At 36.9% G+C, this 23,714-nt stretch overlaps 2 protein-coding genes across 30 annotated transcripts in view; one reads left to right on the top strand and one right to left on the bottom strand.

Moving 5' to 3' along the window:
- Positions 1-23,106, top strand: part of PKD2L2 (polycystin 2 like 2, transient receptor potential cation channel) — a 45,215-nt gene extending 22,109 nt beyond the window's left edge. The window contains exons 9-14 of the mRNA XM_036240000.1: positions 7,156-7,276; positions 8,625-8,726; positions 10,493-10,557; positions 11,697-11,751; positions 18,785-18,897; positions 23,064-23,106. Coding sequence (XP_036095893.1) covers positions 7,156-7,276; positions 8,625-8,726; positions 10,493-10,557; positions 11,697-11,751; positions 18,785-18,897; positions 23,064-23,106 — 499 coding nt within the window. The remainder of the gene's footprint in view (positions 1-7,155; positions 7,277-8,624; positions 8,727-10,492; positions 10,558-11,696; positions 11,752-18,784; positions 18,898-23,063) is intronic.
- The window catches only part of FAM13B (family with sequence similarity 13 member B), a 115,273-nt gene continuing 112,503 nt past the window's right edge, over positions 20,945-23,714 (bottom strand). For 10 of the 29 annotated variants that reach the window (XM_036239997.1, XM_036239980.1, XM_036239983.1 and 7 more), the window contains one exon: positions 20,970-23,319. In XM_036239997.1, the coding sequence (XP_036095890.1) occupies positions 23,196-23,319 (124 nt within the window). In that variant the 3' untranslated portion in view covers positions 20,970-23,195. Of the gene's footprint in view, positions 23,320-23,714 lie in introns of all 29 variants that reach the window. The other 19 variants (XM_036239993.1, XM_036239995.1, XM_036239971.1 and 16 more) reach the window with 5 other exon arrangements.

The following is a 23,714-nucleotide window of genomic DNA, read 5'->3' as shown; positions in this document are numbered from 1 at the left end:
AAGTCCTCCAGAAATTTTAAAATATATTTTGGTGCTCCTATATTGGGTGCATATATGTTTACCAAGGTTACATCTTCCTGTTGGATAGATCCTTTCAATATTATGTAGTGGCCTTATTTATCTCCAGTTATGGCCTTCATTTGAAGTCTATTTTATCAGATATGAGTATTGCTACTCCAACTCTTTTTTCCTTCCCGTCTGCTTGGAAGATTTTTTTCCCATCCCCTCACTTTCAACCTATGTGAGTCTTTTGTTGTGAGGTGGGTCTCATGCAAACAACATATACATGAGTCATGCTTTCTTTTTTTATTTTATTTTATTTTATTTTATTATTTTTTTTATTTTATTTTATTTTTTTATCCTCACCCGAGGACATTTTTCCATTTTTTGTACAGATAGAGTGGGAGGGAGAGAGAGGAAGAGAGAGAGAGGGAAACATCGATGTGAAAGGGACACATCGAGTGGCTGCCACCCACACGACCAACCAGGGCCAGGGACAAACCACAATCGAGGTACATGCCCTTAGCGGGAACCGAACCCGGGTCTCTCTGGACCGCAGGCGGACGCTCTAACCGCTGAGCCAAACCGGCCAGGGCGAGTCATGCTTTCTTATCCAGTCAGCTACTCTGTGTCTTTTGATCAGAATGTTCAGTACACATTTACTTTTAAGGTTATTATTGATATGGACTTATTTCTTGCCATTTTTGTTTAATGTGGTTATATTTTTATCCTATTTCTTCTACCAATTACAGCAGTCCTTTTAACATTTCTTGCAGTGCTGGTTTGGTGCTAATATATTCCCTTAGCCTTTTCTTGTCTGGGAAGCTCTTCATTTGACCTTCTATTTTTAATGATAGCCTTGCTGGATAGTCTTAGATCCTTGTTTTTCATTACCTTGATTACTTCATGCCATTCCCTTCTGACCTGTAGTGTTTCTGTTGAGAAGTCAGCTGACAGCCTTATTGGGAGTTCCTTTGTAGGTAACCTGTTATCTCTTGATGCTGTTAGGATTCTGTCTTTAGTTTTTGGCATTTTAATTATTATGTGTCTTGGTGTGGGCCTCTTTGGGTTCTCCTTACTTGGGGTTCTTTGTGCTTCTTATACTTGTATGCCTTTTTCCTTCACCAAGTTAGAGAAGTTTTCTGTCACTGTTTCTTCAAATATATTTTCTAACCCTTGCTCATTTTCTTCTTCTTGAATTCCTATGATGCGGATGTTGTTACATTTCATATTGTCCTACAGTTCTCTTAAGCTGTCTTCCTGTTCTTTGTTTTTTCTTTTTGGTTCTCTGATTGGGTGATTTTTTTTCTACCCTGTCTTCTAATTCACTGATCTGGTCCTCCACTTCCTCTACTCTGCTGGTTATTCCTTCCAATGTGTTCTTTATTTCTGCTATGTCAGTCTTCATTTCTGCTTGGTGGTTTTTCATTTCTAATTGGTTGATCATCAATGTTTTTATATCTTTACTAATGCTGTTGAGCTCTTTATTCATGCTGTTGAGCTTCTTCATTATCATCACTCTGAACTCTACCTATGATAACTTTCTTAAGTGCATTTCACTTATCTCCTCTTCGGTAGAGTTCTCTTGTTCTTTCATTTGCAATTTGTTTCTTTGTTTCACCATTTTGGCTGTCTCAGTGGGTTTGGGAGCCTGCCAAATTTTCCCTGCGGGCGTTGGTGTTCTGCTGGTTGTGGCTCCCTCTACTAGGTTTGGATGAGTGTGTCAGAACCAAGAGGATTTAACTCTACTTTTCCAATTCTGCCATTTGTTATTTAACGTTTCTGGACCCTAATTTCTTTATCTGTAAATGAAGGGGCTGAACTAAATCATTTCCAGAGGTCCTGCCCAACTTCAAACAACCTATAATTTAAAAAGTCTTACTAGCTTATCCTGAGTGAATAATGTTTGCAGTTCCAACTCCTTGGTTATTTCCTAGGATGTCAGTTCAAGTGTTACTATAAACTTAGTAGTATTGGATATTGAATATAAATTTAGTAATTTACAGAACCTCAGAAATTTGCCTTACCTTGGTTAGTGGGGGGGGGGGGGAGTATAAGGTACAGAATAAACAGGTAGAGAACTCTGGAATTGACTGAGGGTATTTTTGTGCTTGGTAATGATGTAGTAGATTATTCAGATCAACCTCTTCAGGACAATTGAAAAACCTAGAAAACATTGAAATTCTACAGAACTTACAAAAAAGTGAGTAATAACTGGGCCACATTCAGTAGGCAAGAATCCAGAGAAGCCTAGCACCCAACACTACTTTTGCCCTGAAGGCTTTTTTAAGTCAGTAAGAATTTTTTTTATTGTGGTAAAATACACATAAATTTACCATCCTCACCATTTCTAAGTGTACAGTTCAGTGGTATAATAAAGTACATTCATATTATGCAACCATTACCACCATTCCTCCCTGGAACTCTATCTTCCAAAACTGAAACTCTATACCTATTAAAAAAGAAACTCTTCATCTCCCTGCTTACCCCAGACCCTGGCAACCACTTCTACTTTCTGTCCCTATGATTTTCATTAGTCTAGGTACCTAGAGAATCACAGTATTTTGTGACTGATTTATTCCACTTGAGCATAATGTCTTCAAGATTCAACAGTGTTGTAGAATATGTCAGAATTTCCTTCCCTCTTGAAGCTGAATAATATCGTCTACTTTATGTCCATACCACATTTTGCTTATCCATTTATCTGTCAGTGGACACTTGGGTTGCTTCCATATTTTAGCTATTGAGAACATCAGTGTACAAATATCTCCCTGAGGCTCTTTTAATTCTTTTGAGTATATATCCATAAATGGAATTGCTAGATCATATAATAACTCTATTTTGAACCTTTTGAGGAACTGCCAAAGTTTTCCAAGTAGCATTCCTACTAATAGTGCACAAGGATTTCAGCTTCTCCACATCCCTGTCAACACTTTTTATTTTCTGGACTTTTTTTAAGAGTAGCTATCCTAATGGGTGTGAGATAACCTCACTGTGATTTTGACTTGCATTTCCCTAATGATTAGTGATAGTGAGCATCTTTTCATGTGCTTATTATATGTTGATTCATTTGGAGTTCCAAGGTTCTTTAGCTCTGTTCACTTTTCTTCAATCATTTTCTTTTGTTCCTCAGACTCGATAATTCCATTGTTTTGTCTTCAAATTCACGGATTTTTTTCTTCTTCTGCATGTTCAAATCTGCCTTTGAATCCCTCTAGTAAATTTTCATTTCAGTTACTTTTTAGCTCTAAAGTGTTTTAGGTTTTCTCTTTATTTTTATCCTCACTCAATAAAAATATCGCATATTTGCATTTATATTCAGATAGAGCAGGAGGGAGAGAGGAAGAGAGAAACATCAATGTTAGAGAGACACATCGAGTGGCCGCCACCCACATGACCCTAACTGGGGTCGGGGACAAACTGCAACCAAGGTACGTGTCCTTAGTGGGAACCAAACCTGGTACTCTCTGGTCCATGGGCTGATGCTCTAACCACTTAGCCAAACCGGCCAGGACTAGGTCTTCGCTTTAATGGTATTTTCATTTTAGTCATATATCATTTTCTTGACTTTCTCCATGTCTTCTTAGTTCTTTGAACATCTTTAAGATGGTTGTTTTAAAGTTTTTGGCTGGTAGGTCTGCCATTTGGTCTTTGTCTGGGATAGTTCCTGTTGGTTTATTTTTTTTTCCTTTTAATGGGTCATATTTCCCTGTATCTTTGTATATCTTGTCATTTTGTTGTTGAAAACTGGACATTTGAATGTAATAATGTTATAACTCTGGAAATTAGATTATTCCCCTCCCCAGGTTTTGCTGAGTTTGTTGTTGTAGACTGTCTCCATACTGAGTATCAGCCTTAGATGTAGACTTAAAGTCTTCTTGGGTCTTTTCTGAGCTTGTGCCTTCCCCTAGGGTATGCATGGTGACTTACTTTCTTTTCTTTTTTTTTTAAGTTTTTTTTTTTTTTTTAATGGATTTTTTTGAATGAGAGAAAGGGAAAGATAGAAACATTGATGTGAGAGAGAAACATCGATTGGCTGCCTCCTGCACGCCCTCCCCCCCCCCACACACTGGAATCGAGCCCACAATCCAGGTATATGCTCTAACCGGGAATCAAACCAGGACCTCTCAGTCCATGGGATGATGCTCAATCCACTGAGCCACACCAACTGGGCCATGGTGACTTTCTAATTTTCTCTATATATGCAGTTGCTTTTGAATACCACCCTAGTCTTTAATATCTCCCAAAAGGGAGAAAGAAAAATGAAGGAGGCAGGGAAGGACACTGGCCCTTTAAATCCCAAGGACACTGTTTCAGCTAGGGTGGTGGGGCTTGCAACAAAGGTGGGGAACACACCTACCTCTGTGTCTGCACCTCTGTGATCAGAAGCAGCAAACAGAATACAAACCCCTGATGTTTAGAGAGCAGGGTTCTTTTTGCCCATCCTGGGTCCCACAAGCTGTGTGCAAACTATTCTAGGAATACATGCACAGCCATATGCCATGGTATGGAGGGTAGGAGATTGGTAGCTGCTACCAAACTAAAAACTGAAATTGACCAGAATTGTCTGAGCCTTTCTTTTGAAATTGTAAGCCTTTAATAGACTCCAGCATTCCAAAATAATTACACCAGATAGCTGCCAATGTGATTGTTTTCTAAGAGGGGAGACAGATTCTTAGTTTTTCTTACTCTATCTTCTCAAAATCTCCACCCTGAAGGCATTTTTGCTGGTGTAGAAAAAATAGTTGAGAAACTGTTTCTGCTCACCTCTCAGGGAGGAGACACAAGGCAAAGCCCAAGGCCTGCATGTGTTTTAGTGTTAGGGGGTGGTGGGCAAAGGTGGGTTTTCTGATAACCTCTCTACAAATCAAGCAGGAAACCTCAAGTATTACACCCTCAAGTCAAAAGTCAATCCCTTATAGTGACCTGAAGCCTGGGTTTAATCACCTAGGTGTCCAAGGAATCTTAAACTTGAATTAAGATGTCCCAGGCTAGAATGCCTGCATGAACCTGAAGACACAAAATAACCTCTCTGGAGAAATATGTCTTCATCCTAAGCCTCAAATTATTTTTACAAGTAATTTTGAAAATATAATTTATTGTTCATAGTCAAAGATAAATTGGTATATAAGGGGGAAAGATCATTAGCAAGAACCAGCAGATACCACAGACAACAGAAACAGACTCAAAGACTTCCGTAATTGGAATAACCAAGCAATACTTACTATAATTAGAGCAATAAAACACAAGTCTCAGTATCTTCAGAGATTAGGATAGTATAAAAAGTGACTTAATTGAAAAAGTATCAAATAGAATTCTAGAACTATAGTAATTGAACCCAGTAAAAACCCAGTTGACAGGTTTGACAGCAAATAAGACAGATGAAGAGACTGAGTAAAGTAAAAAACAGGTCAGAAAAAATTATCAAAAATATAGAGAAAAAAATGTTGGGAAAGGGTATGAGACATAAAGGATAGAATGAGAAGGCCTAGTTATATATTAACCTGAGTTATAGAGAAAGACAAAGTGTAATAGAGGCAATATTTAAAGAATGCTTAGGAATCTCTATCACCCAATCATGCGTCCAAAGGAGTGACTGGGAAGACATATTAACCACACATGGTACATTATTATGAAATAGTCTGTTAGCTATGATAATTCAGTAAGAGATAACTCTAAAAAGTTATTAGCAGGGGTATCAAGAAGTTACAAAACAGTATTTTCATTCAATATAACATGTATGTTGAGAAATCATGGTGTTCCTTTTAGCTTGAAAAAAGAAAAAAAAAGGATTAACTAACCTAAAATTAAGAGAAAAGTGACAATTACATTGTATTTGGAGTTTCCAGTTCCTATGTGATTATAACCATTCAGTAAACTGCTTAGGTTTCTGTTATTCACATTATTATTTATACAGCAGAGGTGCCTGGATACTTTCCTGATAGAATATGGCTAAATGGATGCTTCAGTTAATGAATTAATGTCTAGAAAGGAGAAATGATGCCTTTCACTTTTCTTATATAAACACAACTCAAGGATAAAAGATCAAATTAGAAATACTAAAACAACCTCTTACTGTCCTATCTCGAAGAGGAAAAAACATTTGATTGATCTCCTTGCAATTCAGCATTTTTCTTATCTGTCTAGAAGAGCATTACAAACCAGTATTAAAAGCTGGATAAATATTTGAAGCATGATTTAATAAGGTCTTGGGTACTGGGGATGAAATTCCAGATAACTCTGAGTCCTGGGACTTCAACTAGCTGATTTCTTTAAAAATATTTTCTTCCTTCATTGTAGATAGTCCTATGCCCCCTTTATGTGATTGGTTAAAGCAACAAGGAACAAGAAATGTTCTCCCTTTTGACTGACTGGCCAATCATGCAAAGTATCTAAATACTTTAGAATTTTTCTTCTCAGATTTCCCCTTAAAATGAGGAACTCACATACATAACTTATATCCCTGGTATGTCTGGCAATGCTACTGCAAATTAATGATGCCGAAATAAGACATCCATTTAAGAACTTCTAATTCTACCTCTACAACTATGCTCATTTGAAGCCTCAATTTCTTAATTTTCCATCTTTAAATTAAGAAAATGAAGATTTAAAAATTATTTTAAATGCTATTTCTCATCAAAACCAAGATATTTCAAGGTTCAAATTTTGTAGCTAATAAACTGAAGCCCAACATTTACTGGACTACCTGTTCAGCTATCCAGGTACCTAAGTTTTGTTTTCAGGGGAATTTTCTACATCCGGTTTTATAGAATTCTATGTCAACATAACCAAAGCCACAGAACATATGCCACACACAGCTAAATACTTTCCTAGACAGCCCGGCCAGTGTGGCTCAGTGGCTGAGCGTTGATACATGCACCAAGAAGTCACCAGTTTGATTCCTGGTTAGGGAAATACTAAACAGAACCCCAGGTTGTGGGCCCAATCCTCAATAGGGGGCATGCAGGAGGCAGCCAATCGATGTCTCATTGATATTTCTATATCTCCTTCTCCCTTCCCCTCTCTCTAAAAAATTAATAAAGAAAAAAATTTAAAAAAAAAACTTTCCTAGACAATATTGATAACACCCATCAGTTGTCATCAGTGTGTATTAAGGGATATAATATTTTCTAATGTTCTTTCTTCTCATCAAAGATTTGCACAGTTTCGAATTGTTCTTGGAGATTTTAATTTTGCTGCTATTCAGCAAGACAATCCTGTCTTGGGACCCATTTACTTCATTACGTTCATCTTTTTCGTGTTCTTTGTTCTGTTGGTAAGATCCATGTATGTTTCCTCTTTTGCTTACGTATTTTAGAATGAAAATTACATTAACAATTCATAAGAAATTATGGTATCAGTTCTTAGCTGTCAGAACACTTTACCATTTATTAAGAATGGTGTGGATTCCTAGTAATCCAGGTTCTCTAGTCCAATTGTCCTATGAAGAAAGTCATCACAACAGTGACCATATCGGTGCTTATGTGTGCCAGAAACATGCTAAATCTTTTACAAATATAGCTTGAATGTCCCAAGTCTCTCTAGCCTCAGACATTCTATACCAGTAGGTATGAATTACACCATTGATATTCTGCCCATATTGCAATGGCTTTTGGCCCTCACGTCTGAAAGCTCACCTTTGTGATTTTTAAGGAGTCCCCAGGATGGGCATCATATGTGTTCAGGACTAATCTACTTGGCCTTCCTAATCAAGCAACCTTGCCTTCCTAGTCAAAGCACTGCTACTGTCCTCCATGAAAACATTTTGTTGTTGTTATGCACAGCAGTTATCCCCTGGTGATGGCCCAAAGTCCTCACAGTGACAGAGCTGGGTCACAGTGAAAGTTGGAGAAGTGGGCTAGGGGTAAGAATACCTTCTGCACAATTCTGTTTGTGTTACCTAAATATTAGTCATAAGAGCCTTAGTAAAATTGTGCATTTCAAAAACTTTATAGAATTAAAAACTCCATTCTTATGAACATATCATTACATTAATGTCTTTTCTATGTAATATTGATAAATTAATGTATATACAAGCAATCAGTTCATATGCACTATTTTATTTATTTATTGGAGGATGAGTGAGCTTTATTTGCATGGAATTACATCTCTGGGTTTCCAAAGCCCCATTTCCCTTAATCCAGTCCTGGAAGATGGACAATTAGAGATTCAATAGAGCAAGGAGCAAAGCCAGCCTCCGAAGTTTCCATTCCATGTTGGAATTGGGTCTGGTATAGCATTAGGCTAGTTACAGTCCATTAGTCCATGGTGTGGGGTCCACATGGCTGTGGGCAAATGCAAGGGAGCCAAGAGAGTGCGCCCCCTGCAACAAGAGTTCCAAGAGTCCCTAAAACATGAGCGCGAGCTCCTTTGTTCAGGGGATCATATCACTATTTTAAATTCTGCTTATTTTCCATAAACATATCTGCCCAGGTCCATGGAGCATTTACACATTACCCATTCTACTATATTTTAGTCTTCATATCCATTTCTCTATTACTGACCGTATATATGATTTACTTTTAAAACTTAGATCTAATTTTACAAATCTCAGCACTTGTCAGTCACTAACATTTAAACTAAATTTGTATTGAAATAGTATTTATTTAAATATTTCTCCCCAGAACATATTCTTGGCAATAATTAATTATACCTATTCTGAAGTGAAAGCTGATTATTCAATAGGCAGAAGGCCAGATTTTGAACTTGGTAAAATGATTAAAAAGGTATGTCAAATTATTTTCCTAATTAGAATCCTAAGACAGATCTTCAGTTTATTCACTTGTAGTTTGAATAACACTTAAACCCCAAGGATAGTGGGTTTTTGAGGGTTTTTTTTTTTTTTTGGCCCAGTGTTGATCGTATTTATATTATTTCACTACTAGGGTAGTGAGATAAGCTCTTTGGCTTTTAAAAAATGTGTGGCCAAAATTATTTCATAATTTAATGTATCAAACAGTATCTTTTCCTTCCAAAATATTTCAGGTTAGATGCTGGCAAATTTTTATTAACAATCTACTCAGAACTCCAAGTGCCTTATCTTTCTCACTTTCCTGTTAATGACAACACTCTTTCCTCAGTCACCCCTGGCTCAAAAACCTTGGGACTTATTTCCATGTCCCTATATGATCTGCTGCCAAGGCTTGTGTGTAAAGTTCATCTCTAGTTATTGCTCACGTTTGTGGAACTCAGGAACACTTTAAATGCTAACTGCCCCCGCTGTCGTAGGGCCCTCAGTACTTTTCGTCTAGCCTTCTGGACAGTAACATCTTACCTATTCTAGCCTCTTTCCTGTGCCAGGCCAGCTCTGAGCATATCACTTTTCTGCTCAAAATTCTTCAGTTTCCTTGGGCCTATTAAAATAAGTCCAAATTATTTACTCAAACATTCAGGGCCCTTCTAAAGTCTCACAGTCCAGACTATTTTTATTTACTATCATCTAACCACAGAATTTCTACCTCCTATGCCTCCATTTCCAGCATGGTATGTCCCAGCCAATATTTTAAGCACAGTGCTATTTACCATGCTTGCTCTCACCCTCTCCTCTGTTCATCATTCTCTGACCCCAAGTGTTCCCTCTGCTCTCTCACTGACATTCTATTCTCCCTGACAGAGTGGAATCTTCTCTGTCCTCTTGCCGCTACCCACCTCTGCATATCCACGGCTTTAACTATAGCACTTAACATGAAAAAAGGTCTTAATAGCTGTGGGGTTAGTGGGGCTTAAGAACTCTGTCCAAGAACTTATCTGTAAAAGAAACCTACTAATATATCCTCCCCACAATGAGCTTCCTTATAGTTTAATCTTTTATCTCAATCACGATGTTGGTTATATGCATTAAAGTGTTAACATTTTTAATCTTTAATGTTAATAGCACTTTAAAATTTTTTTATTGTTGACACTATTACAGATGTCCCCTCTCCCCCCCCCCCTGGCCTTTTTCACACTATTGTCTGTGACTATGGGCTATTGCATATATGTTCTTTGTTAACACTACTTTTTTTTTTTTTTTTTAAATCTTCACCCGAGGACAATTTTTTCCATTTTTTGTTCAGATAGAGCGGGAGGGAGAAAGAGGAAGAGAGAGAGAGACAAACATCAACGTGAAAGGGACACATCAAGTGGCTGCCACCCGCACAACCAACCAGGGCTGGGGACAAACTGCAACCAAGGTACATGCCCTGAGCGGGAACCGAACCCGGGTCTCTCTGGACCGCAGGCCGATGCTCTAACTGCTGAACCAAACCGGCCAGGGCAACACTACTTTTTAAAGACTTTTTTTTTCAAGTGCAGGTGTGATGCCCACTGGAGAACCCCTTTTTCTTTTCACCAAGAGGCAGAAACCATAGTGCAGACAAACTGAAAGGAAAATCATAGCATTTGCCTCTACCTTTCTTTAGAGGAGCAGTCCCTAGAGACAGGCATTCCATATTTCCTTTACCTGGACCAAAAATTAATACAGGACATATTTTTTATTTTTAATTATGACCAGAGTTATGACAATGCTCTCAAAAAACTCAAATTAAAGAAACCTCAAGAAGATGAAGACAATGAGAGGTAAGATGACTTTAAATTTTTAATTTACTATTTTAAATCTCTATACTGTATGAGAAACTTACAATGAGAGCAAGGTTTTGCCCTGGCCAGTTTGGCTCAATGGTTAGAGCATTGGCCCATGGACCATGAGACCCGGGTTTGATTCCAGCCAAGGTCACATACCTCGGTGTGGTTCTTCCCCGGCCCTAGTCAGTGTCACACAGGAAGCAACCAGTCGATGTGTCTCTCTTGCATGGACGTTTCTCTCTCTCTTCCTCTCTCCCTTCCTCCTCATCTGTCTAAAGATAAGTGAAAAAATGTCCTCAGGTGAGGATAAAAAAACAAACAAAAATAATGAGTAAGGTTTTGATGGCAAAACCACTACCATCCAAAGTGTTGACTCTAAATATATTAATAAAATCCAGAAGTGCCTCCTAATTTCTGAGAGTATCTTGAAACTCAAAGCTAATTTAGAAATAATATGAGGCACTCTATGCCACTAATAAAGCTTAACAGAAGCTGGACAAGAGAGTGAAGTCCCTTGAAAAAGATAGGAGCCCTGGCCGGTTTGGCTCAGCGGTTGGAGCGTCGGCCTGCGGTCCAGAGAGACCCGGGTTCAGTTCCCGCTAAGGGCACGTACCTCGGTTGCAGTTTGTCCCCGGCCCTGGTTGATTGTGCGGGTGGCAGCCACTAGATGTGTCCCTTTCAAGTCGATGTTTCTCTCTCTCTCTCTCTCTCTCTCTCTCCCTCCCTCCCTCCCACTCTATCTGAACAAAAAATGGAAAAATGTTCTTGGGTAAGGATAATAATAATAAGATAGGAAACAATTTTAGTCTACATTGAGTGCATTTACTTGGCTATTGAAATAAAAACGTTTACACACAAAATATTAAGAATACACTTACATTTATTGAATCATCGTGTTGTCAAAATGCTTCCCAAAGTCACACCTCTGACAATGGGACATAATACAAACATTTTTTTATAGCTAGAGATGTGATTCTCTGGGTAACTTATTAATAACCACATTTTCCAAATAATTAGTGTTATCGGAAAGAACATACATACAATTCAGATCCTTTCATTAAATCTGATGTATTTTATGCTGGTATTTCCCTTTTTAGTGACATGTGCCTTAAATTTTTATTTTATATTTTCAGTGTGAAAAGCAGAGATTTGGCTGAACGAGCCAGAAGAGAAGGCTTTGATGAAAATGTAAGATTTTAATTTTCTCATAAAGAAGTTATACCTTTATTAGAAATATGCTTATAAAAAAGTTCTGATTTAGAAATGAAATTATTTCTTTTTTCAGAGCAGTAGTTGCCATCTCCAAATATTTCTCCCAGAATCTAGATCCTTGGTTAGGACAAATCATTTGGATTCCAGATGCTCCCTCTTTCTTATTGGTGCTCTTAGCCAGATGCACTCACTGTGGGATAATCACACAGGGTTTAGTGAGTATACTCTATTGATATGACTATATGACTTTTCTCAGTAATCATTAATGTGACAAATCACTTTAATGATTTTTTTATGTCAAAATTATAACATTCAATAAATGACTCAATACATAGGTGTTTAAGGAATAATCATAAAGCGGAGAATATATGCAAGGAAAGAAAATGTAAGCCAAGGATTTTTATATCTAGCAAAGCTGTACTTCAAGGCTCAAACTGTTCTGAACATGCAAGAACCCAGGTAATAATTTGTATTCCTGAGGATTCTACAAGAGGATCAGCCTCAGCCAACCAAGGCATGATTGGAGACATTTTGGGAAAAGGAGGCAGGGAGAGAGAAGGTATACAGTAGAAAAAGCTGACTGATTGGCTCGTATAATAGCTGGAAGTTAAAAATTATCATTTAGAGTTAATAACCATGAAGAAAAAACTTTATCATATTTAACAGTACAATAGTAAAAAATAAGATTGTTTTAATGATTTTAAAACACCTCTTTCACATTTTAACATCTCTGAAATCAAGATGTGCCTTATGGTTGACAGTGTGTCTGTCATACTTTAATTGGCAGCATTTTTCGTAAGTGGTACATAAAATAAGTGTGTCTTACAATAGACTCCACCTCTCAGATACAAGGAAATATAATAACATGATTAAAAATGTTATTGGGTATTAGAGGGGAAGGAGATGAGGAGGAAGAAATTACAAGCTAATTTTCTTGTTGAACCTGTTTGGTTCCTTGTTGAAGGAACCAAAGCAAGAAAAGGAGGACTCGGGGTGTATAAAAAGTTACATAAATAAAAATAAACCACTGAAACAAAAATACCTAAAGGCAAAAGTACAAAAACAAAAAATACACTACAAGGTAAAAGACTTAAAATGTAACCATAAGACAATATGATAAAATTGTGACCAGATGTATCAGACATATCAGTAATTACAAAAAGTGTAATTTACTTTAAAAGAAAAAGAAAGTATTTTCAGATTGAATCACAAAGCAATATCCAATTCTATGCTATATCCTAAAATATATATCTAAAACAAAATAATTCAGAAAAGTTAAATATAAAAGCACGAGCTAAGGTACAACAGGCAATCAAAAGACATCAGGGGACACAATATAACTCAAGGTAGAATTCAAGACAAAAAGCTCTGAATGAGATGAAGGGCACTTTATAAAGCTAAGATCAATTCTAATAGTTATGATGATCTAATGCAGCAAATAACATGTCATCAACTTCCATAAAGACTACTGGACTTAAAAAAGGTCTATAAGACAGAACAAAAAAGAAAGAGAGACTAAATCAAGAAAAGAAAAAGAAACCAAAACAATATAAGGAATAGGCAATCTTACAGTTATGATTATACTCTGTACTCTCAGAAGATACACATGCTTTTTAAAAACACATTCATTAAAACTAATCATATACTGGGCCACAAAGAAAACCTCAAGTTCAAAAAAGTAGTTAATATAGAAAAAGTTCTCGCCCTGGCCGATGTGGCTTAGTTTGTTGAGCGTCATCACATGCATCATAAGGTCACTGATTTGCTTTCCGGTCAGGGCACATACCCAGGTCGTGGGTTTGATCCCAGGTCGTGGGTTTGATCCCAGCTTGGGTGGGGTGTGTATGGGAGGCAACCAATTGATGTTTCACTCTTAAAGACATCACACCGATGTCTCTCTTTTTCTCTCTAAAATCAATAAAAACATAGTTAAAAAATAAAAATTCTCTGAAAATGACATAAAATATATTAATGAAATTAGAAAATAAAAATTCTTTAACCAAAAAAATTTTTTATTATTAAACAATTCTTGAATCAAAGAGAGAATATAAAATGAAATTGCAGAATTCCCAGAAAACAAAATGATAAAAAACACTATCTGGCAGAATCTATAAGATAAAGTAAAATATGCAGAGAGAAAATTAATAGCCTTATTAATATTTTTTTAATCCTGAAGATCTTTTCTTCATTGATTTTTAGAGAGAGTAGAAGGGAGGGGGCGGAGGGGGAGAGAGAAAGGGAAAGAGAGAGAAACACTGATGTGAGAGAGACACATCAATTGGTTGCCTCCCACATGACCCCGACCAGGGCGGGGGATTGAACCTGCAACCCAGGTACATGCCCTTGACTGGAATTGAACCCAAGACCCTTCAGTCCACAGGCTGACACCCTAACTGCTGAGCCAAACTGGCCAGGGCCAAACTTCCAGTTTTAAAATAAATAAGACATGGGGATATAACGTACAGAATGGTGACTACAGTTAATAAATACTGTGTTATATATTTCAAAGCTGCTAAGAGAGTAGATCCTAAATGTTCTTACCACAAGAAAAAAAATATGTAACCGTATGTTGATGGATGTTAACTACACTTATTGTGATCATTTCAGAATATATACAGAGTGAGGCAAAATAGGTTTATAGTTGTGAGTATGCAAAACACAAAGTTTTCTTCAAATCTTAACCTGATGATATGCTTTTATTGATTTTAGAGAGGAAGAGAGAGGGAGAAACATTGATGTGAGAGTGAAACATCAATTGGCTGCCTCTTGCACATGCCCCAACTGGGGATTGAACCTGCAACCTGCGTATGTGCCCTGACCTGGAATCAAACCCGCAACCTTTTAGTAATCGGGAGCACACTTCAACCAACTGAGCCAAACTGACCAGAGCTACAGAGTTTATTCTTGTATTATTATTATTTTTCATACAAACAACTGTAAACTTACTTTTGCCTCACCCTGGTATATCAAATCATCATGTTGTACACCTGAAAAAAATCACTAAGAGACTTTCCATATAACACTATGAAAATAACATTTGAAAAACAATGGATTTTCTATGAATATAAAATTTATCAAAACTGATCAGAGATTTTTAAAAGCCTAGACAAATCCATACTGTAGAAGAAATAAAGTCATCAAAGAGCTATCTTCAAAAGAAATCAGGCCCAGCTGGTTTCACAAGGGAATTTTACCAGATTTTTAAAAATTGATTTTTAAAGAGAGGAAGGAGAGGGAGAGAGAAACATCAATCAGCTGCCTCCCCCATGCTTCCAACTTGGGATCGAGCCTACAACCCAGGCATGAGTCCTGACCAGGATTGAACAGAAAACTTTTTGGTGCACAGAATGATACCCAACTAACTGAGCCACACTGACCAGGGTGAACTTTACCAGAATTTTAAGGAACAAATAATTTAAAGCTATTTAAGTTGTTCCAGAACAAAATGAAAACTTCCAAATTATTTTTACAAAGTGATTATATAGCAATTCTAAAACATAGCAGAGACTGTACCAAAAATAAAGATATAATAAGAAAAATAAAGTATCACATAAATCTGGAAGCAAAAATCCTAAGTAACATATTAGCAAACACTCTAACTGAACAAAATAATATATCATGATTCAGATAGGGTTTAGTTTATTCTAAGAATGGAAAGATGGTTGGATTCCTGCTCAGGGCACATTCCTGGGGTTTTGGGCTTGATCCCCAGAAGGGGGTGTACAGGAGGCAGCCAATCGATGTTTCTCTCTCTCTCTTCCTTCCTCTCTCTCTTAAAAAAATCAACAAAAACATATTAAAAAAAAAAAAAAACCCACTTTGTAAAATATGTGACTGTCTAACCACTATGCCTTATAACTGAAATTAATATAAAACAATGTTGAATGCAAATTGTAATTGAAAAAATTATTTTAAAGCCCTGGCCGGTTTGGCTCAGCAGTTAGAGCATCAGCCCGCAGACCAGAGAGGCCCAGGTTCTGTTCCCACTAATGGCACGTACCTCAGTTGCAGTTTGTCCCCGGCCCTGGGGTGTGTGGGTGGCAACCATTCGATGTGTCTCTCTCACACTGATGTTTCTCTCTCTCTCCCCCGCCCCTGCTCTATCTGAAGATAAATGCAAAAATGTAGAGGATAAAAAAATATTAAAAATAATAATTTTTTTAAAATCAAGGGAAAAATTTAATAGAAGATTCTATTTACAAAAGCAACAATGTAGAAAATATCCAGGAATTATTTTAAAAAATGTTTAAAACCAAGATAAGGAAACATTTGAAACATTCCTAAAACACAAAAATTCACTTGATCAAATGAAAATGTACACATATCAGTCAGGACCTAGTCAGGAAAATGGAAATCCATTATGTATTTCAAACAGAAAAAATTTACTATAGGGAATTTTTTTATATAAGTATTAGAAGACAAAAAAGTAAAAACACTGAGGCAACTTGTAAGTAATCACTGTAGGATGATGCTACCACTCCAGGTCTAAGGTACAAAAGGTAGGGTGATCAGAAGCTACTATCATAGAGAAGAGCTCTATAGAGCTGTTGCTCAGATCTCTGAGGACACTCCCCAGCCCACCCCTGCTGCTATGGAGACTTCTGAGGGAATGTGATGAGTTTGGTTCTGGGTATGCCAAAAAATGCTGGACCACTGCAGCCTGGAGCCAACCATTGTTGCTGGGGATGAACTTTCATTTGCAGAAGCAATGCTGACAAAAAGAAACAAGACCCTACTCCCTCCATTCTCCAATAAGGCAGAATCTAACAAACCCAGCAGCAAGTCCGAGGAAAGAGTTTTCAAAGCCTGAGACCCAACATCACAGTACAAGAGGGTAAATTTTGAGTTGAAGAGACATGAGCTAAATAGTTGGCCCAGTTCACCTTTCTGGCTATTTAGTACACACATTTGAACTTCCATAAAAAGACAATAATTATTTCAAGCTTCCATCTAATAGGATGGAAACTATACTTTATACAAATGAAGGTACTCTTATCCTCTCCCCAAAAAATGAGAAGCAAAAGTCCCATTAGTAATTGTATCCATCTTCTGGGCAACTTTAAGGCCTTTTCTACTCAAATAAAAACTCCTTAAGAATTTGATGTTTAAACTACAAAGCTTATTTTAGGACATGAAAGTATTAAGAGCACCCCTCCACCCAAGAATTCCCAGGCTCCAAATATAGCCCTCTCTGCACTCAATTTATAGCTGCAACTGATTTCCCATGATAATCAGGATCAATCACCTCAGCCAGTTGAATTTTTGCCTGCTGGTTCAGTAGCCTGAGGGATCCCAAACGGCCAGGTGGTAGTGTCAAATTCTTAAGTCAATTGTTGTGTCCATTGGTGGAAGCATTCTATTTATGAGTTTGTTCCTTTGGACCTCCCCTGCTACCAAGTACTCATCAGTTAGGGTCCATCAGAAAAAGAAACACATTAGGTAGTTCACAAGGAGGAGGTTTACTACAGAGAATTCATTTCTGAAGTAGTAGAGGACTATAGAACCTATGTGGAATACTAAATTAATCCAGAAACAACTGTAAATGGCAGCTACCACCTACAGGAAAGAGAGGTGGGACTAGAACCTAGGATCTTGAATGAAATGCCTATGATTTTCCTATGAATGTCAAGGAAGGCTTCACAGAAAAAGTCACGGTTGAGATGGGTTTTTTGAAAGATGGGTCAAGTTTATCAGGCAGTCAATTCAACCCATATAACTAATATTTCCACATTATAATAGGCTCGGTCATTTAGAAATAATTGTGGGGCCTACCACTTTTTAAACAATACATTAAAAGCATTATATTCTATGTCAAAACGTGCTGAGAAGTGGCCAAGATAAAACTAGAAAGATTAAAAGCAATCCTTTCCTTCTTCAAATATTGTTGGTTTAAGACAAACACTATCTGATAAAATAGTTTATCTGACCGGAACAGCACACAACTATCAGGTAAACAGTGTATAACTTAGGCATCGCCATCCTGTCTGAGGAAGGTAATCAGAAGAGTCCTTTCACAGGGATCCACTTTGCAACTTAGCATCACTGCTGGAGCAGGGCAGTATCATACTTATTCACTGAGAAGTATTTGAATCACATCTGGATGCACTTTCCTCTTTCCTTCTTTTTCTAGAGCTGTCCTTATTTTCCACAAGGTACAAGGCAGTTTTTCTAAAGTTGGGAAAAAGGTATTTGCATACTAAAAGGAGAGTGGGTAGCCCGGCAGGTGTGGCTCAGTAGTTGAGCATCAACCCATGCACCAAGAGGCTGCCAGTTCGATTCCCGGTCAGGGCACATGCCCAGGTTGTGGGCCCAATCCCCAGTGGGGGGCATGCAGGAGGTGGCCAATCGATGTTCTCACTCATCAATGTTTCTATCTCTCTCTCCCTCTCCCTAAAATTAATAAAGAAAAAAAAATTTTTTTTTCTAATAAAAGGAAAGTGGGTAGTAGTGAGGACAAAGCATAGGAAGGACTCTTTAGAATCAGAGAAAGATGTAGCAACAATAATTTTCCAGTAAGAGGAGCCAATTTGGGGGTATGTTGACAGACTGAAGTGCACAGACTGATGCAGTAATTATAAAGAGAGGATTGGGATGGTTAGGTAAGACTTGCAGAAGTCTGGCTGAGAAGCAGCTGGGCAGGTAAAGAATATCCACAGATGTACTTTGAAGTACATTTGCTATATTAAAGAATAGAAGTACCAAAATATATCAGCTTTGGCCAAGAGAAGAATGAAGAAAATCATGAAAAAAACTGAGATGGAGATGCAGAGGGGAAGAGGCAATGAAATGAGAATAAGCTGATAATTATCATTTTAAAATTCCCCAACTCTGCCAACAGTTTTAACACCAGGACCTCTGACATGACTCTGCTAATGCATACAATTAAAAAATGGCAAGGCAAAAAGCTAGTGGGGCTCAAAACCTCAACCCTGTAATGTCTGTATGACAAAGACCTGAAATAGAGAAAAAATTTAAAAATTGCAGCCTAGGCTTTTCTCTAACTTGACAGGAAATTCAAAGTGCAGAGCAGATGAAAAAATGGAAAGAGAGACTTGAGAAAAAGTATTATTCTACAGAAATTCAAGATGATTACCAGCCTGTCACTCAACAAGAATTTCGAGAGTAAGTATTTGTTACTTACATGATAATCATGGGATTATCATGACATGGGGATCGCGGACATGAGTTACACACATTATTTTCCTGAATCCAAAATCTATTCTGCTACGATGTTTGTTTGTTTTTTTCAATTTCTTTTACTCAACTTTAAAGTTAAACAGAAAGCACAAGGCTTCATTTGTTTACATGTAAGAGTGAGACCAATTGCTTTTATCCTCACCTCTCTAAATATGAACTGCCATATATACTTGATATGTGTAGCAGATACTATTCTCCACTACTTTATTTTTTATAATTTATTTTTTTAAATGTGTTTTTATTCATTTTCTAGAGAGGAAGAAGAGAGAGAGAAAAACATTGATGTGAGAGAGAAACGTCGATCAGCTGCCTCCTGCACACCCCCTACTGGGGATCGAGCCCACAACCCAGGCATGTGCCCTGACCAGGAATCGAACTGAGCCCTCTCAGTCCATGAGAGGGCGCTCAATCCACTGACTCACAACAGCTGGGCAATTCTCCACAGCTTTAAAATATTACATCCATAACTGACCATACTAGGCATGTTTTAGGAGCTTAAATACTCCCTCTCCATTCAAAGCATTTCACAATAGGCACTAATAATTTGCTGTCTCTTTATGAACAAGTGTGTTACTGACTCATTCTCTACTTCTTTCTAAATTATCCTGTAGCCTCTTTTTATATGCTGTGGAGCTGGAGAAAGAATTACACTATATTAGTTTAAAACTAAACCGAGTGATGAGAGAAGTTTCAGCTCTACCCTACTGAGTCAAATAGAGGTGAGAATCTGTGATGCAGTCATTGTACATTTCTAACATTCATTCATTCCTGTATTGAATTATTTCCTAAACTTGTCTCATTTCCAATATACATTAAAAGCACTAAACGACCTATCATCAAACTATTGCCAGAGTCAATGATTATCATCAAATTATTTCCAGGAGTTAAGTGCCCCTGAATGGGACCCACTGTACAATCCATGTATATTACAACATGCCTCCAAAGTATATACACACTGGTTCACACAGAGGATTTTACAATAAATTATTATAAATTCTAGGAATGTGAAGGCAAAGTACAAAACAATGCTGCTCATAGTTCATGATGCAGGTCTCTAAGCAATAGTTCAGTAAATCCGTAAAGACAGTTTTCTCAATGATCCAGAGTACAAGTGCTCTTATCATGTACCATGTTCCAACTTCCTCTAACCAGATAATGGATAGGACTCTGCAAAGCCATACAATGGCTCAAGTAAAATAATCTCATCTCCATTCTTCCTAATTCAAAGTCTCTTATAAAAAGCCAAAGTGTTAAAGAACAAACTTTCCAACCATCTACAGAAATTGTACTAATACCTTCAAAAAGGAAATTCATCTAGTTGGTTTATAAAGTAACAACTAAAGTTTCCCAAAAGTGCATCCTCAAGCACTTTAAAAGCACAATACACTTAAAAAAATAAAGAGCAAGGTAAGAGTATCAGGGTTATAAAAAATCAAGTCATATTTGAAAAGTATAACTGTAAAAGCCCTGTTTATGTATGACTTACATTTTGAAAACTACAAGAAAACTCTTCTAGTTTTTATAGGTTACATAAGCCCTCCTAGAAGAAATTTTTGTTCTCTTAGCCCAACCAACAGCATTTGAACATAGTACTTCCACATTACTGCTCAATAGTCCTTGGATTTTAAAATTTGAAAAAAGGAAGTTTTAAATCTATCCACCTTCCTCAGGCTAAGCTCCTCTTTTAGAGACTCTACATCAAGTTTTCTTAATAGGATAATTCACTGCAACAAGAAATGCTAACTATTCTCTCTGCATCTTCTCCCTACATTACCACAAGGGAATCAACAACATGGCCTGTCCCTGTCTCACCATTCTGCAGAGCTGTAGCCAACCAGGTGGTTTACTAACTTTGTTGTCCCCCAATAATGATCCCAGGTTGGGGTAATTCAAACAAAGCCTGAGAATATTAAAACAAGGGAATTCTTGAGGTCTCTTTTTCCTTTTTCAACATCTAGTGAGGTGGGGGGAAAGCAAACAACATTTACAATGTCTTAGAACATTAAAGTTCTTTTATTACAAAAGTCTATACAATGAAGTGCCAGACAGAGCAATGCAATTATATTGGTGGTCATATATATCTATATATTGTTTGTATATAGATATAGTTTTTACTTGTACCAAAGTAAAACTATCACAAACTGCCTAATTCTACCACTTACTGCTCAACTATGACACACAATACTGTCACACAGCTTAAGTGCCGCCATGCCACTTTTATCTATTCTATTTGCAGCCAAACATTAACAGTGAATAACCAACATCATGAAGCAGCTGTTAATTTTAAAATGAAACCAGTCAGGCCACTGACTTATAAAAATATGGTACTCATATAGATTTAGCATTATAAAGAAGGAATATATTATTTAAAACATTTAAATAGTGCACATGGACATTTTTGCATGTGGTATAATAAAACATTCATATAAAACAATATACAGTGCACATTAAATCAGATGTTTGGATATACTTCTGTCTGGAGACTGATATAGTAACTAAATGCACACTGCATGATGGATTCAAATCAAAGTGATCTTTTGGCATTTTGATTTTTTTTCTAGGTATACATTATGAATAACCTAGTTTATCAAAAGGAAATGACATGAAAAGGGCTAGATTTAGTGCTTTATTCCTTAACTGTATGTTCACTACCAATGAATATTCCCTCCCTGCAAAAAAGGCATTGCACACACAGGTGAAATGTGAAGTACTAGAAATACTACATATTATCAAGCTATTTCTTGTGCCTACTATGTAATAGTGCCAGAAGTCTGAGGTTCATGCTTCCCTCATCTTATTAAAGGATGTTGCAAAAGTCCATTTTTGTATGGAATAAATTGTAAATATTAGCTAGTTAAGAAAACCATGCATGAGTCACTGCATGCAAAACATGGGCACACTCAAAGTGAGACACTCATCATTCCAAAAAAGCACCAGGAAAAAAATGAACACTTAGATCGAGCCTGACCAGAATATGCTATTAATGACTGTCATATTGTTAGCACAAATAAAATCACCATTCTGTGAAAATGAGTAGCAGAATGATACCACATGAGTACCTGAAGAAAAGTCATGCAAAGCCAAAGAAAAAAAGATGCTTAAAGTATATGACAAGGGGCATACCACTACACATCTTGTGACCAGCACTTTAAACAGCATGTTACTAAGCAAAAGGTGGTCCCTTTAAAAGATGTTTTATTTATTGATTTTGCTGATTAAGATAAAAAAAAAAAAGATGCAACCCCCTGAATGTACATGTTAAAATGCAGTGGTATAGCCCTTGTTAAGAACAGATCTACTTCAGGCAAAATAATTCTTTTGCCAATTTAGGCCCATTTGATTCAACACACAAATCTGAGTACCATCAGAGCTCCTACATACTGACATGGCTCTTTTCTCACATTATCTGGAGGTGGGTAGGGAGAAAAAATGGAGGACTTGATCCAGACAAATCACACCATCACCAGCAGATAAATAGTAGCTGAGAAAACAAACAGTAACTTAAGTCCCATAGGCAGCATGTGGTATGATTCAGTTCTGTGTGTTATGTGATGTGTGTTTTCACTATACTAATAGGCAAGGTCACTTTTTGGTCTACTCTCTGTCATCTTGATCCAGTAGTTGTGTGACCACTGAATTGCAAAACTTTGCTAACATACTACCTGTGAAAAAGTGTTACTTTGGAAATTAAACAGAAATGTGTTCCACAGTAGGACTTGAAATTTCAGCTGATTTTGGTTTTCTAAGAAAACATAGAACAGTTGCACATGTGCACATTTATAGGCTTTTCTTTCAAATTTTCAGTCATTCTGTAAGAAAAAGGCAACTGAAGAATTCAATATGAAGATTTTCCTCTTAATTTTCTTCAGTAATGAAAAATAATAAAGTTGGTAATAACAAAAAGCTTGTACTTCCAAAGTTCTTGAGGTTGAAAGGATAAAATACTAGTCTTTTGCTAACAGGATGTATCTGTAGTACAAAACAATGAAGAAAACTGGATGTTTGTTAAAGGTGGAGAGGACAGTCTGTGGTTAATATGGAACATTGTGCTCCCTAAAGAGGGTCTACTTACCCCCCCATCATTTCTCTAGTGGCACCACAACCAAGTTACAAAATGAGACTCTGAGTGCCTGATAAAATGAACTCAAGTACCAGCCAAGTACACACGATGATTAGCTTCAGGGAATACAACTGATTTTATGATGTTTTCAAAGGAGCATATTTTATATGGATTTTGAAGAATCCTGTTTGCTGATAAGAACTTCAAGAAGCCTAAGCTTGGCTTTAATTTTCTTGTACTCCCTATATTCCTCAAGCACTGGAACACGATCCTCTTTCTGGGCATTCCTAGGGGAGAAAATAAAACGTGTAGTAATCTAGAGATCATCTGGAAAATAAAGTCCCAGAAGTTGTCCTAATGTGAGACAATGTTACCAAATATAAATTCAAATAAAAATTGCTCTGTAAGAAAAAAATATTATTGGACTGATTACCCCAATCCCCAAGGAACATTCCTGAAATGATTCTATTTTTGATGGATTTTTCTATTGACAGATTAAATGATACTATTCTTTCAATGATCATTGTAGATAACTAAAGGTAATATTTTGTTTTATTATTTTAGAGGTAATATTTTAATAAGGCATACATTGTTGCTAGACTCTGTCAGGTCTGTAAGTGTATATATATATATTAAGTGCCAGAGGACTACAATGAGTCACTTCATACATTAACTCTGGCTT

Source organism: Molossus molossus, unplaced genomic scaffold, assembly GCF_014108415.1.
Source record: "Molossus molossus isolate mMolMol1 unplaced genomic scaffold, mMolMol1.p scaffold_m16_p_4, whole genome shotgun sequence".
NCBI classification, from domain to species: Eukaryota; Metazoa; Chordata; class Mammalia; order Chiroptera; family Molossidae; genus Molossus; species Molossus molossus.
Note: the sequence above shows the minus strand (reverse complement) of the source record. Positions and strands in the feature narration are given on the sequence as shown.